Genomic DNA, 19,604 nt, shown 5'->3' with positions numbered 1-19,604 from the left:
ATATTCTGGAAACAACTTATCTTGATCTATTGACGTGATTTGGGAGATTTTGGATTTCATTTTCATAATTTTAAAGATATTATCTTATCTTTTTTTGATTAGTTTGTTGATTTGGGAATTTGAAGCCTATAAATACCCACCTTTGGGTAAGGCTAAGGGGATCTCGTCTTTTGTTCTTATTGCTACTTTATTTTCATTTTTAATAAAATTTTCTTCTTTTATTTATTTCTACTTTATTTTATTTTATTTTATGTTTTTACATTATCAAAACATGTTAAGCATGATAATCAATATCATGCTTGGCTAATTTTTCTCAAGCCAAGAGCTAGTACGAATCAATTCCTCACGTGAGAATTGAATATTGCTTAAATCCCTTCGGAATACATTTTCGTCTTTTTGCTCAGATAGTTTGGCAATCGGCCTTACTAAAATTTTTAAACATTTTTCAAATAAAAAAGGATTCGTTGGTCTGGAATCGTTTAATTTTACAGTTGGAAGGAAGGATCGGCCTGTGGCATTTCGACATCCTATGAACACTCTTAGCGGCGGTTCGCTAAGGAAAGACGAGATCGGAAATGATTCTCGATAAGACAACTTCCGAGTTGGGCTTTTCCTATTTTAAAACTAAGTACTTTAACAGCGATAAACGTGGTTGATTTACTTAAGAATCGACTTTCGAAGATAGACTTGGGAAGATCGGTTACATGAGAGAATAGCAAGTAACGATGGGTTAGGCCTCGTAGACTGTAACCGACATGAATCCTGGAGCAAAAATCTACTTTCAATGATCGTGGAAATTGACGAAACTAGCTCGAGGCGATTCTTATACTCATGTTTATTCAACTTAATCTTTCATCTTCTTTATTTTATTGCTTCTATCTTAATACATCTTTCTTGCAATTTTACTTGTTTATTTTATTTTCTTGTTACTTCTCAAATCACCTCTTTTTTATTTTCTATTTTAGCTCCTAGGTCGAGAACAAGAAATTTAATCAAGAATTCCATTAAACTCCCTGTGGGTCGACCCTCTTCCACTATTCTACCTTTTTATTTATTTATTTTATTTTTGAAGAGGTTTATTTTATTTTGATAGGCAAAACGACGCTTGTCACTCTTCCTACGATAGAAGCAAAGAAATCAAAGTTCCCTCAACGTATTTTGTTCTCTTTCATGGCGTCTTTGATAAACCATAATATATACATATTTTTACCTCATACTTGGCATATTTTTGAAAGGTTTATCATAAGATTTAATGAATTTGATGCTCCTAATCCTTTAATTTCATGTTTTATACCCAGGAGAGCTTAGGATAGCAAAAAGAGTAAGAAACGGGCCAAAAAGGACAAAATGGGCCTAATTCAGTGTTTCACACGGCTTAGGCACTTCTACATGAGTAACCTACACACCCGTGTGTGACACACGGGTAGGTCACACGCCCATGTGTCATGACCGTGTCGACTAAAAACCAACTCAGAATTACACATAGCTTGAGTACCTTCACACGGGCGTGGCACACAGCCGTGTCCCTATCGAACCCAAGTCTAATTCTACTTGAAAAAGGCTAATTTTTAGAGTTTTAAAGCATTCCAAAGTCTATATAAACACCCTAGAAGATGATCAAAAGGGGGACGGAGTAGAAGGCAGAGAATACTCGAAGACAGTCATCAAAATCAGCTTGAAAGCAGGGTCAACTTCAAGACCGAAGATCTCCATTCAATTTCTTGAGAAGTTCTTTGGGCTTCTTTATATTTTGTTGTTTTCCCAATTTTGAAACGTTTTCCATTATTATGAACTAAGCTCCCAAAATACCTAAGGGAAATGAAACCTAAGATGGATTTTATTCCTATTTGAATTATATGATAAATATTTGTTCTTATTCTTAATTATGAGTTTTAATCATTGCTTTAATATTCCAGGATATTAATTCATGTTTTGATGTGCTTATTCAGTGGAGCAAAAGTCCCTATTTAAGAGTAGATCTTCCATAATTAAGCGAAGTTGCATGCAATCCTAGAGATAGGACGACATAAATCTGTCGGATTAGAGTCAAATCTAATAAGGGAATCTATAGATCGAGTTAATGTGAAAATAGGGGTTTTAATTAAAAAGATATTTCAATTAATCAACCTAGAGTCAGTTGTTTTTAGTTTCGAGAAAGATATTAACATAAATCAGGGATTTCTACAGATTAAGTCAAGTGAATAAATCGTCTCATTTAGAAGTAATAAGTGAAGTCTAGGTGGATTCTTCCTTGGGTATTGTCTTCTCCATCGGTTTTCCAACAGTATTTTCCAACTTTTATCTCTATCGTATTCTTAGTTAATTAGATAGTTAATCTTAGTTTAAAAAACATCACTTTAATTCGTAGGCTAGATAATAAAAAATAGTAATTACTAGTACTTTTAGTCCTTGTGGATACGATATTTTCGGTCTCACCAGAACTATACTACTATTCGATAGGTGCACTTGCCTTAGTCGAATTTTTAGTTAGTTTAACGACCATCAAGTTTTTGGCGCTGTTGCCGGGGACTAAGATATTAGGAACGCTTGATTTTTATTAATTTAGCCATTTTTTTTATATTGCATTTAATTTTTGTTTTTAGTTTTTATTTTTAATTACTAATTTTTCTTCTCTTTTGCTTCTGACAGGTTTTTTTATAGTTTATGACTAGAAGAAACCCGTTAGGGCCTCTACTTTTAATAGAGAAATAAAGCGAAATCTACAATATATAGAGGAAGGGCACAAGGATGATACCAATACTACTGAGGAGATGGCTGAAAATCAGAATAATTTGCTACCTCCTGTGGTTGCCGCGAATCCAGTAAATCAGAATCCTGCTCCTCGTACTATGTATGATTATACTAAGCTTACTTTAATAGGAGCTGAATCGAGTATTGTTCGACCTACCGTTGCTGCAAATAATTTTGAACTGAAGTCGAACACAATTCAGATGATCCATCAGTTTATTCAGTTAAATGGTTTACAAGATAATGATCCAAATACTCATTTGGCCAACTTTCTGGAATATTGCGACACTTTCAAAATCAATGGCATTTCTGACGATGCCATTCGCCTTCGGTTGTTTCCCTTTTCATTATGGAATAAGGCTAAACAGTAGTTGAACTCGTTACCATGAGGGTCAATTACTACTTGAGAACAAATGACCGAAAAATTTCTGCTTAAATATTTTTCGCCGGCTAGAATGGCTAAATTGAGGAATGATATCTCTTCTTTTGTGCAGATGGATTTAAAAACCCTTTATGATGTATGGGAAAGATAGAAGGATTTATTGAAACGGTGCCCTTACCATGGGTTACCTTTATGGTTATAGGTTTAGACCTTCTATAACGGTGTGAACCCCTCAACAAGGCAACTGATTGATGCAGCCGCCGATGGAACCTTGAACAACAAAACACCTGAAGAGGCTTACGAATTTATTGAAGAGATGTCACTAAACAACTATTAGTGGCAAGTCATGAGAACGAAGCCGACAAAAGCAGCTGGTGTTTTCAACCTCGACGCAGTCACCATGCTATCAAACCAGGTAGAACTTTTGAATAAAAAGATTGACAGTTTGTACGATCCTACTCAGGTACATCCAGTGATGAGGTGTGATTCAAATGGAGGAGGGATGCACAACACAGACTATCCATCCTTCAACCCTAGCACCGATGGAGAACAAGTCCACTATATAGGTAACAATTCTAGACCTCGGAATAACCTTTATAGTAACACTTACAATGCAGGTTGGAGGAACCATCCCAATTTTTCGTGGGGTGGTTAAGGGAATCAAATGCCACAACACCTTCCAGGTTTTCAATAACCACCTTACCAACAGGAGAAAAAGTCGAACCTTGAGGAGATGCTTACCAAATTTATCTCGGTATCAGAAACTCATTTTTAGAATACCGAGACAGCACTTAAAAATTAGCAAGTGTCGATTCAAGGGCTCGAAACTCAAACAGGTCAGCTTACTCAGTTGATCTCTGAACGACCACAAGGTAGTCTACCAAGTTACACTGAAACTAACCCAAGGGAGCAACTCCATGCCATTATTGTACACAATGATTGAAGATGAACCAAAATCGAGGCAAGACAATGTGGTCAATAAAGTTAAGGTTGAGGTAAGCAATGATAAACAGAAACTGGTAAGCAAAAAGTATAAACCTCGTGTGTCATACCCCAATGCGACAAGAAAGACCACACGGACGAACAATTCGGTAACTTCCTTAAATTATTAAAAACCAATGCCTTTTCATTAATTGTAGCGAAGAAAATTAAATTTAGCTTTGTTTTACGAAAATTAAATTAATTGTAATCATCTCGATCACTAGTCTTTCTGACAGAATCACGAGCTTGGAGTTTAATCATGGCATCACCTACTCGAAGTATTAACTCACCTGTACCGACATCAATAATAGTCCTAGCAGTTGCTAAAAAGGGTCGTCCTAAAATTAAAGGAATGTCACTATCCTCATCCATGTCTAAAACAACAAAGTCTACTAGAAATATAAATTTGTCGATTTTAATAAGCACATCTTCAATTATACACCTAGGAAATCTAATGGTTTTATCAGCCAATTGAACGCTCATCCTAGTTTGTTTGGGTTTCCCAAGACCTAGTTGTTTAAACATTTTATAAGGCATAACATTAATATTTGCCCCTAAATCAGCTAAAGCATTGTTAACATTCAAACTACCAATTAAATAAGGAATCGTAAAACTCCCTGGATCTTTCAGTTTGTTAGGTAGCTTGTTTGTAGAATAGCTGAGCAAACTAAATTTAACTCCACATGTGATGACTCATCCAACTTCCGTTTGTTTGATAAAAGCTCTTTTAAAAATCTAACTACGTTTGGCATCTGCGAAAGAATTTCTTTGATTTTAGGTATTAACTAAGCCTAATAAAAATTTATTAAAAAACTAATACAATTTTTTTTTAATATTTGAATGAGTTGCGATTTATTGGCATCTATCTCTTGTGGTTCAACCTGTGAACCACACTAATTTAAATTTAGCAATACGAAATTGCTATTTACTCTAATATTAATTATTAATCTTATAAATTTAATCGTATATCTTTTTTTTATTTGTGTAATAATAAATTTAGTTCTTTAATTGGATATTCTATTATTTTTGTTGTTAGCCCTCAATGTTGATATGTTCCGTTAATTTATTCATATTTTTAAAAAAATCAAATTAAAAATTACAAAAATTAAAACTAAAATTAAAAATTCAACGTTTATTAATATCAAGTTGGAAGGAGGTGTCAAGTCCAGGAGCCAAATGAGTATTTAATTCATAAATGCATTGTAATTTTTTTTATAATTTTTAAATATTTTAAAATCAAGATTAAATTGACAGAATGTGTATATGTTAAGAGCTAAACATATTGAAATTCGTAGAATTAAAATTAAACTAATAGAATGTGTAAAAATTGGAGGGCTAAAATTGTTATTATGCTAAAAAAAAGTCACGTCGGCCTTCCATTAATGATTTGATGACTAACTGAAAAAAAATTAAATTTAAAATATGTTAGTAACTAAATTAAAAAAAAACTATCATAGTTGGGTGACTATTTGTGTATCCAAATGAATTAATTTTAACGATAGATTGACAAAAAAGAAGAAGTCAAATTTCGAAAATACTTGTAATTAAATTGAATATTTTATAATTGAATGGTCAAAAGAAAAACTCTATTAGTGTACCCAAACAAATACCATCAAATACATTAATTTAAGTGACAAAGCAATTGCTTTGATAATAATAAGTAGATTAAATTTGTGTAGTAGTTTATGTAATAAAAAATGGATGGATGGATGGGGACATAGGGTCATTACTTACACTAAGAAAGTTATTAGTAATTTAACATGAGAAGTCTTGGATGCTACTTGTTAGAACAATAAAGTTTTGATACAAAATTTAATAAACATGATATATCATTTCGGATCATTAAAAAAAAAGATGTGGAAGTGTACCTGAATCCATCAATATGTTGAAATCTTTAAATTATGTGCTTTTGATCTTCTAAATTTACACATTAGTATTTTAGGGTAGGTGACTCTCTTTTTTCTAAAGATGATATGCCAAAAAAGTTAGGTATGTGTAATTTGAGGACTATAACCTAATATATAACTTTTATACATTAACCTTAATTTCTAATCATTAGTCAATCATTAATTAGAAATTAATTACTCGAGTATCTACACATATTTGACCTATATTTTATTTATTAACTAAAACCCAATAAGCATTAACCATATTAGATTACTTGCCAACATTTTTTATAGATAGTAAATAATATGTAATTATTTTTATTATATATATGTGATGCCCATATTATCCAACATTACAATCTTAGAGTGTCATATATCCTATACTTAACAACATTAGAAAAAAAGTTATTAGACCAAATTTTGTCATTATACCAATAAAAAAAAGCCCACATTAGTTTTCCGTCACTAATCTAATGGCAATGACCAAAATATTTGATTTTGAAAAGTTTAGTGACTAAATCGAAAAATTAAAAGTTCAGTGACCAAAATAAAATAAAGGCAATAGTTTAGTGACCCATTTTGTAGTTTATCCTATAATTCAAATGAATTTATATATTCACAATTTATTATATATAAATTCTAATTAAAATGACAAAAATATATAATAAAAATAAGAAAAGGAATATAAATAAAATTAGTGCTTACTTTATTATATTTGAGCACTTGTTTCACATCTTTAATAATCCACAATCTACTGCACTTTTTAGAGTGTTTAAATTATTGATGAACAATGTCCATGGCAATCTCTTCAAGTATATCATGCATAGAAAAATGACATCATGGAGGCACTTGTCAACCGAGTTGCTTATTACATTTCCTACACTCTTATACAAGCAACTTCAAATTTTTTCTACATATTTCTTGGGTTCCCTTTAAAGAAGCATGCTACATCAAGAACTATATTTTTCTCTAGTACTTCATCTAGCCCATCAAAGCTGCTTTTTAAAATATGTGAAAGTTTTGGGTTAGCATATTGCTTTAGTTTATTCACCTCGTCTTTCTAATATATATCGAAAATCAACAGTAGGATTAAACATCTTAAATGCAAAAGTAGAAAAAAGTTGAAGAGAGTCATTAGCATTTAATTTGTTTACCAAATGTATTTGGTTAACTCCCTCCTTCTAATGTACTTGTCTATCTCTACATCTTACAATGATTTTTACTTTCATGACTAAAATGTCTTAACACCTATAAAATCTATTTGGTCTGGGTCACTAACATCATCAAAGACAACAAGTATTTTCTTTTTATTGTTCAGCCTCTCTTGATAAGGATATCTTATGGAAGGGGTGTATATACGAATTTCTTCTTCATTTAATAGTTTGGAAAGAAGTTCATTTCTAAAGATTCCCTCTCCCCTGTTTTTCTTTTTTCTTTCTAACATTTTGAAGAATTGTTTGGGGACAACTCTTCCGGAATCTTTGCGGAACAAATGAGGGCAGTATTGAACTGTAGCTTTTGAATACTTGAGCCGCTCATATTTAAGAGCTTAAGATTACCCAAAGAGCAGAAAGGTTCTTGAATTTGAGTCCCAGATAAGTTTAATTCTCTTAAGCAATGACTAAGAACTAGACAATCAAAGCATTCCAACTAAAGTCCTTAAGATCAGTTGAAGGTTGGAAAGCTGAGAACACTTCTTCAATTAGTTCAATTAGACTCCTGGATAAGCTTCAACTTGTTTTCTTTGTATTTCTGGGGATTCAACAATTGGACACTTCTTCAGTACAAATAACGAATGGATTCCAACTTGATTGATGGATTTTTGACCCGTGAGCTGCTCTTATTTAAGTACTGAAAAGGCAAGTCCACTTCTTCGATTTGAGTTCCAGATAAGATTAGTTCTTTTAAGCTTCTTGGGATTTCTGAAAATTCAACCATCGGGCAATCACATAGATCCAAATAACAAAGGGATTCCAACTTGGAAATATTGATCGATTCCTTTTTGACCTTTGACTTGCTCAGTCACAATCTTTCTAGTTTGAAAAGATGCTCAACTGAATCAGGCAGTTCTTTTATACTTGGTTTTCATGGATTTATATAATACCATTGATAAATATGGGAAAAAAAAGGTGAGGATGCTGAAAATCATTTTATGAACCTAAAATCATGATACTAAGTCAAAGTCAAAGTCAAAGGTAACTTGCTTCTCCACCAAGACTGAATTGCCAGAACCCAAAAAGGGCCTCAAAAGATTACTTTGAATTTGTGTTCACAAATCTGTTGACGACTTGCATTGTCACCAATTATCAGTTCAAACACTTGTATAAAATAAGCATTCAGTAAAAGAATTTGAAGCTCTTATAGCTCAGGTCTTCCTCCTTGTATGGTTAAAGCTCCAATTCAGCAGTGGCATTCTCAAAGATTTGCCATTCCCAAGTCTTACATCTGTTGTTCTAATAGGGTCGGAAGCGTGTAAATTATTGTACTAAAAAATCACACAAAGTTCAATTCCCAGGGAAGAGAGGTGGATCACATGGATCTCTTAAATACCAAGTCTTTCCTTAGTCAGAATATCCCTTCTATAGTAATTTAATAGCACAATTAAATACTACTATTATACCCTCAAATATTGAAAGAAAAATAGGATAAGAAAGAACACAAGAGTTTTAACGAGGTTCAGTAAATTATACCTACGTCCTCGGACACTAACACCAGATGATAACTTTACTATCTTCAAAATATTACAAACAAATAGAATTCCTTAAGAATTCTCAAATGGGAGAAGAAAGAAAACTAAGAGAGAAAGATTGGTTGGGATGGTGTAAATGAGAAATGGTTAGGCCTATTTATAGTTGAGGTTCAGGGACTAACTTGCAAATGGCCTAAAAAATTAGGGACCAAAATTGCAATTATCCCATTCAACTTTAAACAACTTGCCTACCATTTTTTTCTTTCGGTGCCACTTGCACCTCCTATTTTTTTGACTTTTCAACACCCCTTTTAATTTGACTTTTCAACAATCTCCACCTTGAAGATTTGATTAGGATAATCACATCTTCACACACTTCCTTCAACTCCCCAAATTCGATAAAGGTATCTTTTGTAGTGCCTCCAAATGCGCTCTCGAGCGCCATACACCTGAAGGTGCTCAAATTCTCAGGATGTTAATCAAGTTCAAACAATGATTAAACTTGATTGTTGTTACCACATTGGTCATCATATCTGCTGGATTATCTGCTGCCGGAATCTTCTGAAGTAGAGTTTTTCCTTTTTCAAAGACTTCCCGCACAAAGTGATATCTTACGTCGATATGCTTGGTTCTTGAATGATAGACTTGATTTTTCGCTAAATGAATAGCGCTCTGACTGTCACAATATAAACTTATGTGACTTTGAACAACTCCTAAGTCTTTCAACAATCCATTAAGCCAAATAGCCTCCTTAACAGCTTCTGTAACTGCCATATATTCTGCCTCTGTAGTAGACACAGCTACTGTAGACTGTAAGGTAGACTTCCAACTCACTAGGGCTTTCGCAAGAGTAAACAGATACCCCGTAGTTGAACGACGTTTATCTAAATCACCAGCAAAGTCGGAATCAACATATCCAACTACAAACTGACCAAGTGCTTCATCCTGTTCAAAAATTAAACCAACATCTACGGTTTTTTGAAGATACCGTAGAATCCATTTCACAGCTTGCCAATGTCCTTTTCCAGGATCATGCATATACCTGCTCACAACTCCAACAACTTGTGAAATGTCAGGCCGCGTACACACCATTGCATACATCAAACTCCCAACTGCATTAGCATATGGGACTTTTGCCATATATTCTCTTTCTTCTTCAGTTTCCAGAGATAATTGAGCACTAAGTTTCAAATGAGAAGCAAGTGGGGTACTTACATGTTTTGTGTTTTCATTTACACCAAAACATTGTAATACCTTTTTCAGATATTGCTTCTGATTCAAACAAAGCTTGCCTCTCTGTCTATCTCTACGTATCTCCATACCGAGAATCTTCTTGGCCTCACCTAGATCTTTCATCTCGAACTCTTGATTCAACTGAGCCTTCAGCTTATCTATCTCTTTTTGGCTCTTCGAAGCGATTAACATATCATCAACATACAAGAGTAGATAAATGAAAGATCCGTCATGCAGCTTCTGCAAATACACACAATTGTCATATTTGCTTTTTGTGTACTTCTGCCTTCTCATAAAGCTATCAAATCGCTTGTACCACTGCCTCGGGGATTGCTTCAATCTATATAGCGATTTGTTCAGCTTACAAACCCAATTTCTACCACCAGCATCTGTGTATCCTTCGAGCTGAGTCATATAGATCTCCTCTTCTAACTCACCATGCAAGAAAGCCGTTTTAACATCAAGTTGAGCTAGTTCCAAATTCAACTGTGCTACCAAGGCCAACAAAATTCTAATGGAGGAATGCTTCACAACAGGGGAAAATACATCATTGTAGTCAATTCCCTCCTTCTGAGTGTAGCCTTTAGCTACCAATCTTGCCTTGTAGCGAATATCCTTCTTGTTAGGAGATCCATCTGTCTTTGCGAATACCCACTTGCATCCGATTGCCCTTTTACCTTTTGGTAATTGCGCCAACTCCCAAGTATTGTTCTTCAGGAGAGACTGCATTTCTTCATCCATGGCGTTTTTCCATTTATCACTTTCTAAGCTTTGCATTACTTCTTGATAAGTGATAGGAATATCATCAACAACGGGAAGGGCGTAGGCCATCATATCAGTAAATCGAGCAGGTTTACGAATTTCTCTCCGTGGCCTTGCAACTGCAACTGGTTCTGGTGTACTTAGTGGTTCTTGGGTCAAAACCTCTTCAACCTCTAATTCCTCCATTGTGGCTGGAGAATTAGACTTATTAACTGGGAAAATCCCGATCTGCTCAAACTCCACCTGTTTTGGAGTACACTCCACCTGCTGTGGAGTATTGCTCGTCTGAATATCTTTATCTGCTACCTTTTTCAATGTGGCAGATTCATCAAAGGTAACATCTCTGCTACAGATCATTTTCTTTGTGCTTAAGCACCAAAGACGAAATCCCTTCACTCCAGAAGTGATTCCCATAAAGAGAGCTTTCTTTGCCCTTGGATCTAACTTTGACTCCTTCACATGGTAATATGCAGTGGATCCAAACACATGTAAGGAATCATAATCTGTAGCCAGTTTTCCAGACCATACCTCCATAGGAGTTTTTCTTTCTAATGCAGATGATGGCAAACGATTAACAAGATGGCCAGCGTATGTCACAGCCTCAGCCCAAAATTGCTTGCCCAACCCAGCATTGGACAACATACATCGAACTTTCTCCAACAATGTTCGATTCATACGCTCTGCCAATCTATTCTGCTGTGGTGTATACCTAACTATGAAGTGTCGAACAATACCATACTCTTGGCACATATCGAAGAACGGATCACTTTTATATTCCCCTCCATTGTCCGTCCTAAGCCGCTTGATTTTCTTGCCAGTCTGGTTTTCGATCATAGTTTTCCATTTAAGAAAAACTCTAAGCACTTCATCCTTAGTTCTCATGGTATACACCCAAACTCTTCTGGAAAAGTCATCAACAAAAGTAACAAAGTAGTGTTTTCCTCCCAATGAAGGTGTCTTGGAAGGCCCCCACACATCTGAGTGAACATATTCCAAAATACCTTTTGTATTATGGATAGCAGTACCGAATTTCACTCTCTTTTGCTTTCCCAGAACACAATGCTCGCAAAATTTTAATTTGCAAGCCTTTACACCTTTCAACAATCCTTGCTTTGCCAGAATTTGCAAGGATTTTTCGCTGGCATGTCCCAACTTCATATGCCACAACTGCATTGAGTCCAATTCTTTGTTACCGGAAGCTGTAGCGACTGCTCCAATAACTGTACTACCTTGGTAGTAATACAAGTTATTTTTCCTGATGCCCTTCAATATCACAAGTGCGCCAGATGTCACTTTCAAAATCCCATCTCTCATAGTAACAACTGAACCATTGGATTCCATAGCTCCCAATGAGATGAGATTTTTCTTCAAACTGGGCACGTACCGAACATCAGTCAGAACTCTGGTTGATCCATCTTGATTCTTTAATTGGATTGAACCTATCCCAACAGTTTTACAGGCATTGTCATTGCCCATATAAACAACTCTTCCATTTAGTTCTACTAAATCAGAGAACCACTCCCGGTTAGGGGACATATGATAGGTACAACCCGAATCCAATATCCACTCATCTGAATGGAACGATGATAATGATGCAACCAGTGATAGTTCAGAGTCACTAGTATCATGTTTTGCAACACAAGCATCTACATCAGCTTTTCCCTTATTCTTCAGCTTTGGACAATTTTTCTTCCAGTGGCCTTTCTCATGACAAAAGGCACATTCATCTTTCCTGAGTCTGGACTTTGACTTTGATCTCCCCTTCTGAGTTTTCTTCCGAGTGTATGAACGACCTCGGACTACTAAAGCTTCTGTATCTCTGATTGAGTTTTTCTGTTTGTCCTTCTTTCTCTGTTCATAACTGTATAAGGCCGCACAGACTTCGCTCAGAGATATATCACTCCTGCCATGAAGTAGAGTAGTTTCTAGGAACTCAAACTCCTCAGGAAGTGACCCCAACAGCATCAAAGCCAAATCTTCATCTTTGAATGTCTCGTCCATATTTAGCAAATCAGTGACTAACTGATTAAATTGGGTGATGTGATCATTCATTGTGGTACTTGGGACGTAAGTGAAGCGAAACAGTCTTTTCTTCAAGTGGAGCTTATTTTGACTGTTTTTCTTCAAAAATTTTCTTCAAGTGCCACCCAAAACTTATTTGCAGAAGTCTCCTTTGAAAAAGCATACCTCTGCTCTCGAGAAATGCATGATCGAATTGTGCCACATGCCAACCGATTGATCGCCTTCCAATCTTTCTCCTGTACATCATCTGGTTTCTCTTCATCAATGGCAATGTCTAGACCCTGTTGAAAAAGGGCATCTAGAACCTCACTTTGCCACATACCAAAATGGCCCGTGCCATCAAAGATCTCCACGGCCAGTCTTGCATTTGCAATTGTCGGTCTTGTCCACATGGACGATGTTGAAGCTCCTACACCGACCGTTTTCTCCATAATCTTTCAATATACCTAAGGAAATCTTTTCTGATGTGGAAGATCAGTTCAAACTGCAACCACAGAGCATACTACGATTAACCTTCGGCTCTTGATACCACTTGTTGTTCCAATAGGGTCGGAAGAGTGTAAATTATTGTACTAAAAAATCACACAAAGTTCAATTCCCAGGGAAGAGAGGTGGATCACATGGATCTCTTAAATACCAAGTCTTTCCTTAGTCAGAATATCCCTTCTATAGTAATTTAATAGCACAATTAAATACTACTATTATACCCTCAAATATTGAAAGAAAAATAGGACAAGAAAGAACACAAGAGTTTTAACGAGGTTCGGTAAATTATACCTACGTCCTGGGCACTAACACCAGATGATAACTTTACTATCTTCAAAATATTACAAATAAATAGAATTCCTTAAGAATTCTCAAATGGGAGAAGAAAGAAAACTAAGAGAGAAAGATTGGTTGGGATGGTGTAAATGAGAAATGGTTAGGCCTATTTATAGTTGAGGTTCAGGGACTAACTTGCAAATGGCCTAAAAAATTAGGGACCAAAATTGCAATTATCCCATTCAACTTTAAACAACTTGCCTACCATTTTTTTTCTTTCGGTGCCACTTGCACCTCCCATTTTTTTGACTTTTCAACACCCCTTTTAATTTGACTTTTCAACAACATCAATACAAAAGCAAAGAATATAAGAAAAACCAATCTCACAAATAACCAATCTTTCTAATGAATCAAGATATCATTGACGGAAAATGCAGACACCGATGTTGGAAACTAAACAATGAAGCTGGATCGAGTCCACCATCGGTTCTATGAATTAAAAAAAATCAACCAATAGCAAGTCAACTATCAATAAGAATTAAGCATGAATTTTAATATCTAAATTTTGGTGGGTCCCTATGGATATTTTATCAACTCCAAAGCAGAATCATTTTGCTACTGTATTGAAATCTCCGGTTGCCATTCAATTTTCCTCCAAATCAATTAATATGGAGAATTTCCTTCTTGGACAATATATTCTATACCTACAAAAGAACACATACACAACAGGGGAATAGATATGAGAAAAATAATAATAAGCAACTACCACAACTATAGAACAAATTTCCATTTTATGTTCATAAACTGTGCTTTTAACATTTACAATATGGAACTACAAGGTTTCAGTTTCTCAAAGATGGTAAAGCACTTTCTAAATGACAAGCAATTTTTAAAGCAGAGCAAGTTAGATTCATCTTGGTTGGTTTTAATTAAGTAAAGCACTTCATTTTCTATCATAGGCAATTAATTTAAAAGTTGAAAATTTACTTTTAAAAATTGTAAAAAAACAAAAGCATGGCAATATGAAAAATGAAAAAAAAACTGAAAAATGTATGATAATATGAAAAAAATGAGATGAAAACCCCTTACCTATGCATTTGGATGACATGATTCAGAAGTTGAAACTCCTGAAAACCAAAGCCAAAGATGAAAAGAAATAAAAACTATTTCAATCGTTTAGGGCCTCTATCCCCTTCTTCACCATCATGGCTAAAGCTTCTTTTGATCCATTTCTGTAGTATCAGTATCACTCTCTGCGTCCACGTAAAATACATGAACACCAGATCTCTCCACCTCGATACTTTCTAATTTTTCGTAATCAAAATCTATGATGGCAAATTCAAATGATGCCTCCTCATAATTCTTGTCTCTTTTAACCATTTTCTTGCTAGATAGAATAAAAACGTGATCACCCATGCACTTCTTTGACGCAGAATCATCCAAGAAAGGTATAATACTTTTGAACTTTTCTTTGCCACAATCGGAGGCTGTAAGTTGGTACTCACAATAACAATGAAGATATTTAAAGCGATGGCAGTGAGTGAGATCAGCCACAAGGCAGATAGCAAAAACCAAAACTCTGCTCCCACTACCCCTATTTTGAGCTATCTTCAAACTTAAGGAAGAATTCATGCTCTGACACTTGAACTTGTCTGCTGAAATTTTGTTCCCTGGGAAACAACAAATCAATCTTGGAAAGTCCTCACGCTGGTATTCCCAATCATATCTCGCTGCCCATTTCTTAGCTAGGGATCCAATTTTGAGCATGGCATTTGCCTCAATGTTATTAGTTGACTCTTGATTCAAGTTGAAGCAATTACAGAATAGCATGCAAATCACATCATCATCATCTAAAGAATCAAACTTATATAAATTTTGATCTGCAAAGGATACTTTTACTAATGATGTGCAGTCATGTACACTCAAGCCTTGCAGATATGGTGGAAGCTCTGAGAGTAATTTGAGGATTGGACAACCACTAAGATCCAGAAAATAAATGGATTCCAACTTTGAAATACTTGATACATACTTTACCCTTGAGTTTCTCAACCTCAACCATTCAAGTCTGAGGAGATGCCCAATTAAATCAGGTACTTCTTCTATTCCGGTTTTTGATAAATCTAACCATGAAAAGTTATTTGGGATCTCGGGAAACTTCTTGAGACTACGACATCCCTTAAGGTGAAGGGCTTGAAGTGATGTCAAATGGTGGAGGGAAGGAAGCTCAACCAAACTTTCGCAATTTTCACAGTCAAGTCTTTCAAGGTTGACGACTCCTAATAAATTAGGGATCTTCTTTAAATTTTTGCAACTAAAAAGATTCATTTTCCGTAAATGAACAAGATCCTGCACATGATGAGAACATAAAGTACTGAGCATCATTTACTTAGACTCTATCCAAATAAAAATTTATATTTGCTTAGACTCTATCCAAATAAAAAATTATATTTGATGTATTGGGTGTATTAATTCGCCCACCATTAATAGATCAAATTGCTTCTTTTAAAAAATAAAATAAAATCTTTATATTTATTCTTTTAAAAATTAATAAAAACATGTTATTAAATGCTATATCAATTATAAGTTCTTTTTCTTAAAAAAATTTCTTGGATGGAGAAAGTATATATACCTGATGACTTTCGTTCCAAAGTTGTTCCATGTTTCCATATGCTAATTTCAACACAACAAGGTTCTTTGGATTAAAACTTGATGGTAAAGATTTGAAGGGGTAATAATCCCATCGATGATACCTTAACTCATCATGAAGAGATACAATATCAACTTGGTATGTAAGAAGCTTCTTATAATAGCTACGCTCCATATGCAACAAACTTGAAGGAAAATAGAAGAAGATATATCTAAGATTAATCATGTTTTCAAAAACAAAAGGTTGGAACAGTAGATTATCCATATGTGACATGTCTAACTTTATTCCTTGAATTCGATCAGTCCCCTAATGAAGAAAACCAATTTATCAAATATTAGCATAGAGAAATTTATGGGCATTCCATTAAATAACTCATAAAGAAAGTAATTATATTAGGAAGTTTTAGATACAAAAGGTTTTTTTTTTCAAACCAATGCATTAGGTATTTAACTAAGTCATAAACCTTTAACAAATTCTACATTATACCTAAGACATGGTTATTATGTGTCCAGTAAGACAATAAATATTTTATTTTCTAAATACTAATTAAAAGGGATAATACTTGATATGATATCAAATGTATAGGTTTATATAGTGATGTTGAACCAAATGATAGTATCTCATTAAAGCATATTAGAAAAATAAGAGAGTATAAATAATTAGTGCTTACTTTATTATACTTGAAAACTTGTTCCACGTGTCTATGATTCCATAGTCTACTGCACTTACCAAGGGTTTTAGATTCTTTGCGAACAATGTCCTTTCCCATCCCTTCAAGCATATCATGCATAGAAATTATTTCTGGATATCTCTTACGGCGCATTGTAACATAACCAGAATAATCAACAGAAGATGAGAGATTAATCAAGCACTTGTCAACCAATTTGTTTATTCCACACTCTACACCCTTATAACAACCGCTTAGAATGTGTTTTGTTCGTTTTATGGGTTCCCCTTTAAAGAAGCATGCAATGTCAAGAAATATATTCTGCTCTACTATATCTAGCCCATCATAACTACTTTTCAAAGCCTCCGAAATTTTTTTTCCGGGGGACAGTCCTTTAGCTTCTCCACCTTACTTTCCCAATAATTTATACTTCTTTTATTTAAATCAGAACCCAGAACTTTAAGAGCAAGTGGATTGCCTTGGGTGTACTTTACAAACCTACGGGATAGATCTTGAAAACCAATTGCGGGATTCAACTGCTTAAACGCAAAGGTAGAAAAAAGTTGAAGAGAATTGTTCTCATTTAACCCTTTCACCTCATGTATTGTGTCAGCTCCTCCACTCTCAAGCACTTGTCTATCTCTAGATGTTATAATGATTTTACATTGAGAACCAAAATATTCGACACCCATATAATCTATTTGGTCTATGTCATCAACATCATCAAGTACAACAAGTAGTTTCTTATTGTTGAGCATCTCTTGAGTTAAAGTGGATCCTATGGAGGGGGTGCCTATATCAACATCTTTCAATAATTTCGAAAAAAGTTCATTTCATAAAGATTTCTTCCCCTGTTTTCTTATTTCCTCTCTAACATTTTGAAGAAAGCAATGACTTTCAAACTCTGAAGAGATTTTTTTATATACAGCATCAGCAAGGGTTGTTTTGCCTTGACCACCCATTCCCCAAAGTCCTAATACACGACAGTCATTTTGCTTAATCAGCTTCAAAATCGTATTTTTCTGATATTCTATTCCAACCAATTCTCTAGAACCACTTCTAAACTTCATATTCCTCAATTCTTTTATAACATATTCAACAACATCTTTAATGTACTCGGTTTCAGGTCTAGAAAACAATAAAAATATAAATAATTAAATATGAAATCTAAACCAAAGATAAGTCGAATATAACAAGATGAGAAAATATAGTTACCTATCAATTTTGCCTCATTCTATATGCCACCCTTTTAATTTACCGACCTCTGCAAAAGCTGATTTCCATCGTTGTATACTATCAGTTGGTTGCTTTGATTCATGCTCTTCGAAGGATGTCTCAAAACTCCCACCAATATTTCGCACGTTGGAAGGATCAACATGATAAAAGATGGGAAGAACAATATGTCCTTGAGAGCTCTTGCGGATCATGATGTCAGAGAGTTCAACCAAGCATGATTTCGAAGAGGCATAGTCTGCAGACAAAACGATGATTGAGATATTTGAGACTGCAATTGCTCGAGAAAGTGCTTGTGAAAGCTGCTCCCCTTTCTCCAGTTTTTCTTCATCGAAGAAAATTTGAAGTCCCTTGCTTTTCAAAGCTTGAAGTAAGTGACTGGTGAAATTAAGGCGCGTGTCTTCACCTCTGAAGCTCAAGAAAACATGATACTTCATTAGACTAGAAGATGATGAAGAAGCAGCCATGAAAGAGTATTGATGGTGTGCTTAAAGCAAAAAAGAGAAAAATATAGGAAGCGTGTCTTGCTTGGGTTGTGGTATTATTGAAAGAAGAACAAGTGTAAAATATCCATCATCTTTGGTATCCTTTTATTAAATGGGAAAGAGATTGAAGGCATTTTTATTAGGCAAGAGCATAGGCAACGATTTGAGCTTAGCCAATTATCTTTTAGTCATCATAGTTGTTACTTGTCACACCACATGAGATAATCAATTCTCTTTATTATCTTGCCGACAAAAGTGAGTGTTTTGATGGTGGTGGGGTAATAAACTAATAATCAATTCACTTGTTCATACTTACTATTAGAACCCACCATTGTTTGAAAAGTCAAATGGGGTGGGCACCGAAAGTAGAAAGTAATATTGGTTGGCAAGTTGGGTTAAAAGTTGGCATGGGATAATTGCAATTTTGGTCCCTAATTGTATAGGGACATTGCAAGTTGATCCTTGAACCTCAACTATAAATAGGCCTAACCATTGCTTACTTTCTTCATCCCATAATTGCCATTCTCTAGTTAAGGCATTATTCTCTCACTCTATTTGTAAATTTCACTTGTAATTTTTGGAGTGAAATATATTTGGTAGTGCCCGAGGACGTAGGCAAAATTTGCTGAACCTCGTTAAAATTCTGGTGTTCTTTATTATTTGTTTTGCATATTTTGTGAATGTGATTGTAGTGATTTATTGTGCTATTAAATTACGATAGAGGGATATTCTGGCTAGGAAAGACTTGGTATTTAAGTGATCTTCGTGATCTACCTCTCTTTCCTGGGAATTGAACTTAGTGTGATTTTTCAGTACAATAATTTTACTCTTTCACACGCTTCCGCGCAACAATTGGTACCAGAGCCAGGTTCGTACTTGGGGAATACGATCGTTTACGGTACTATTCACGTATACAGCACTATTTACGTATACGGTACTATTCATGTATACGGCATTATTCACGTATACGGTACTGTTCACGTATACGGTAGTTGGGATTGAGGAGAAAAATGGCAGCAGCATCGTCATCAGCAAGGACTACTGTGACAAATGCAAAATTTGAAGTAGAGAAATTTGACGGTACCAATAATTTTGGTATGTGGCAAT

General features: G+C 34.8%; 1 protein-coding gene and 1 non-coding gene across 2 annotated transcripts; both read right to left on the bottom strand.

Moving 5' to 3' along the window:
* Positions 1-3,209: 3,209 nt before the first annotated feature.
* On the bottom strand, positions 3,210-3,316 carry LOC121208855 (small nucleolar RNA R71). Its single transcript, XR_005903979.1, has one exon. It is a non-coding gene; the product is annotated as a small nucleolar RNA R71 (small nucleolar RNA).
* An 11,358-nt stretch (positions 3,317-14,674) lies between these two features.
* LOC107890141 (disease resistance protein RPV1) lies at positions 14,675-18,479 on the bottom strand. The gene is made up of 6 exons (XM_016814646.1): positions 18,025-18,479; positions 17,675-17,907; positions 17,231-17,584; positions 16,783-17,066; positions 16,095-16,418; positions 14,675-15,811 (listed from the first exon to the last, which is right to left on the bottom strand). Exons 1-6 carry the CDS (start codon positions 18,477-18,479, stop codon positions 14,675-14,677), a joined length of 2,787 nt encoding a protein of 928 aa, XP_016670135.1.
* Positions 18,480-19,604: the final 1,125 nt, after the last annotated feature.

This window comes from Gossypium hirsutum, chromosome A10 (assembly GCF_007990345.1).
Source record: "Gossypium hirsutum isolate 1008001.06 chromosome A10, Gossypium_hirsutum_v2.1, whole genome shotgun sequence".
NCBI lineage: Eukaryota > Viridiplantae > Streptophyta > Magnoliopsida > Malvales > Malvaceae > Gossypium > Gossypium hirsutum.
The sequence above is the reverse complement of the archived record's forward strand: the minus strand, read 5'-3'. Positions and strand labels throughout refer to the sequence as shown.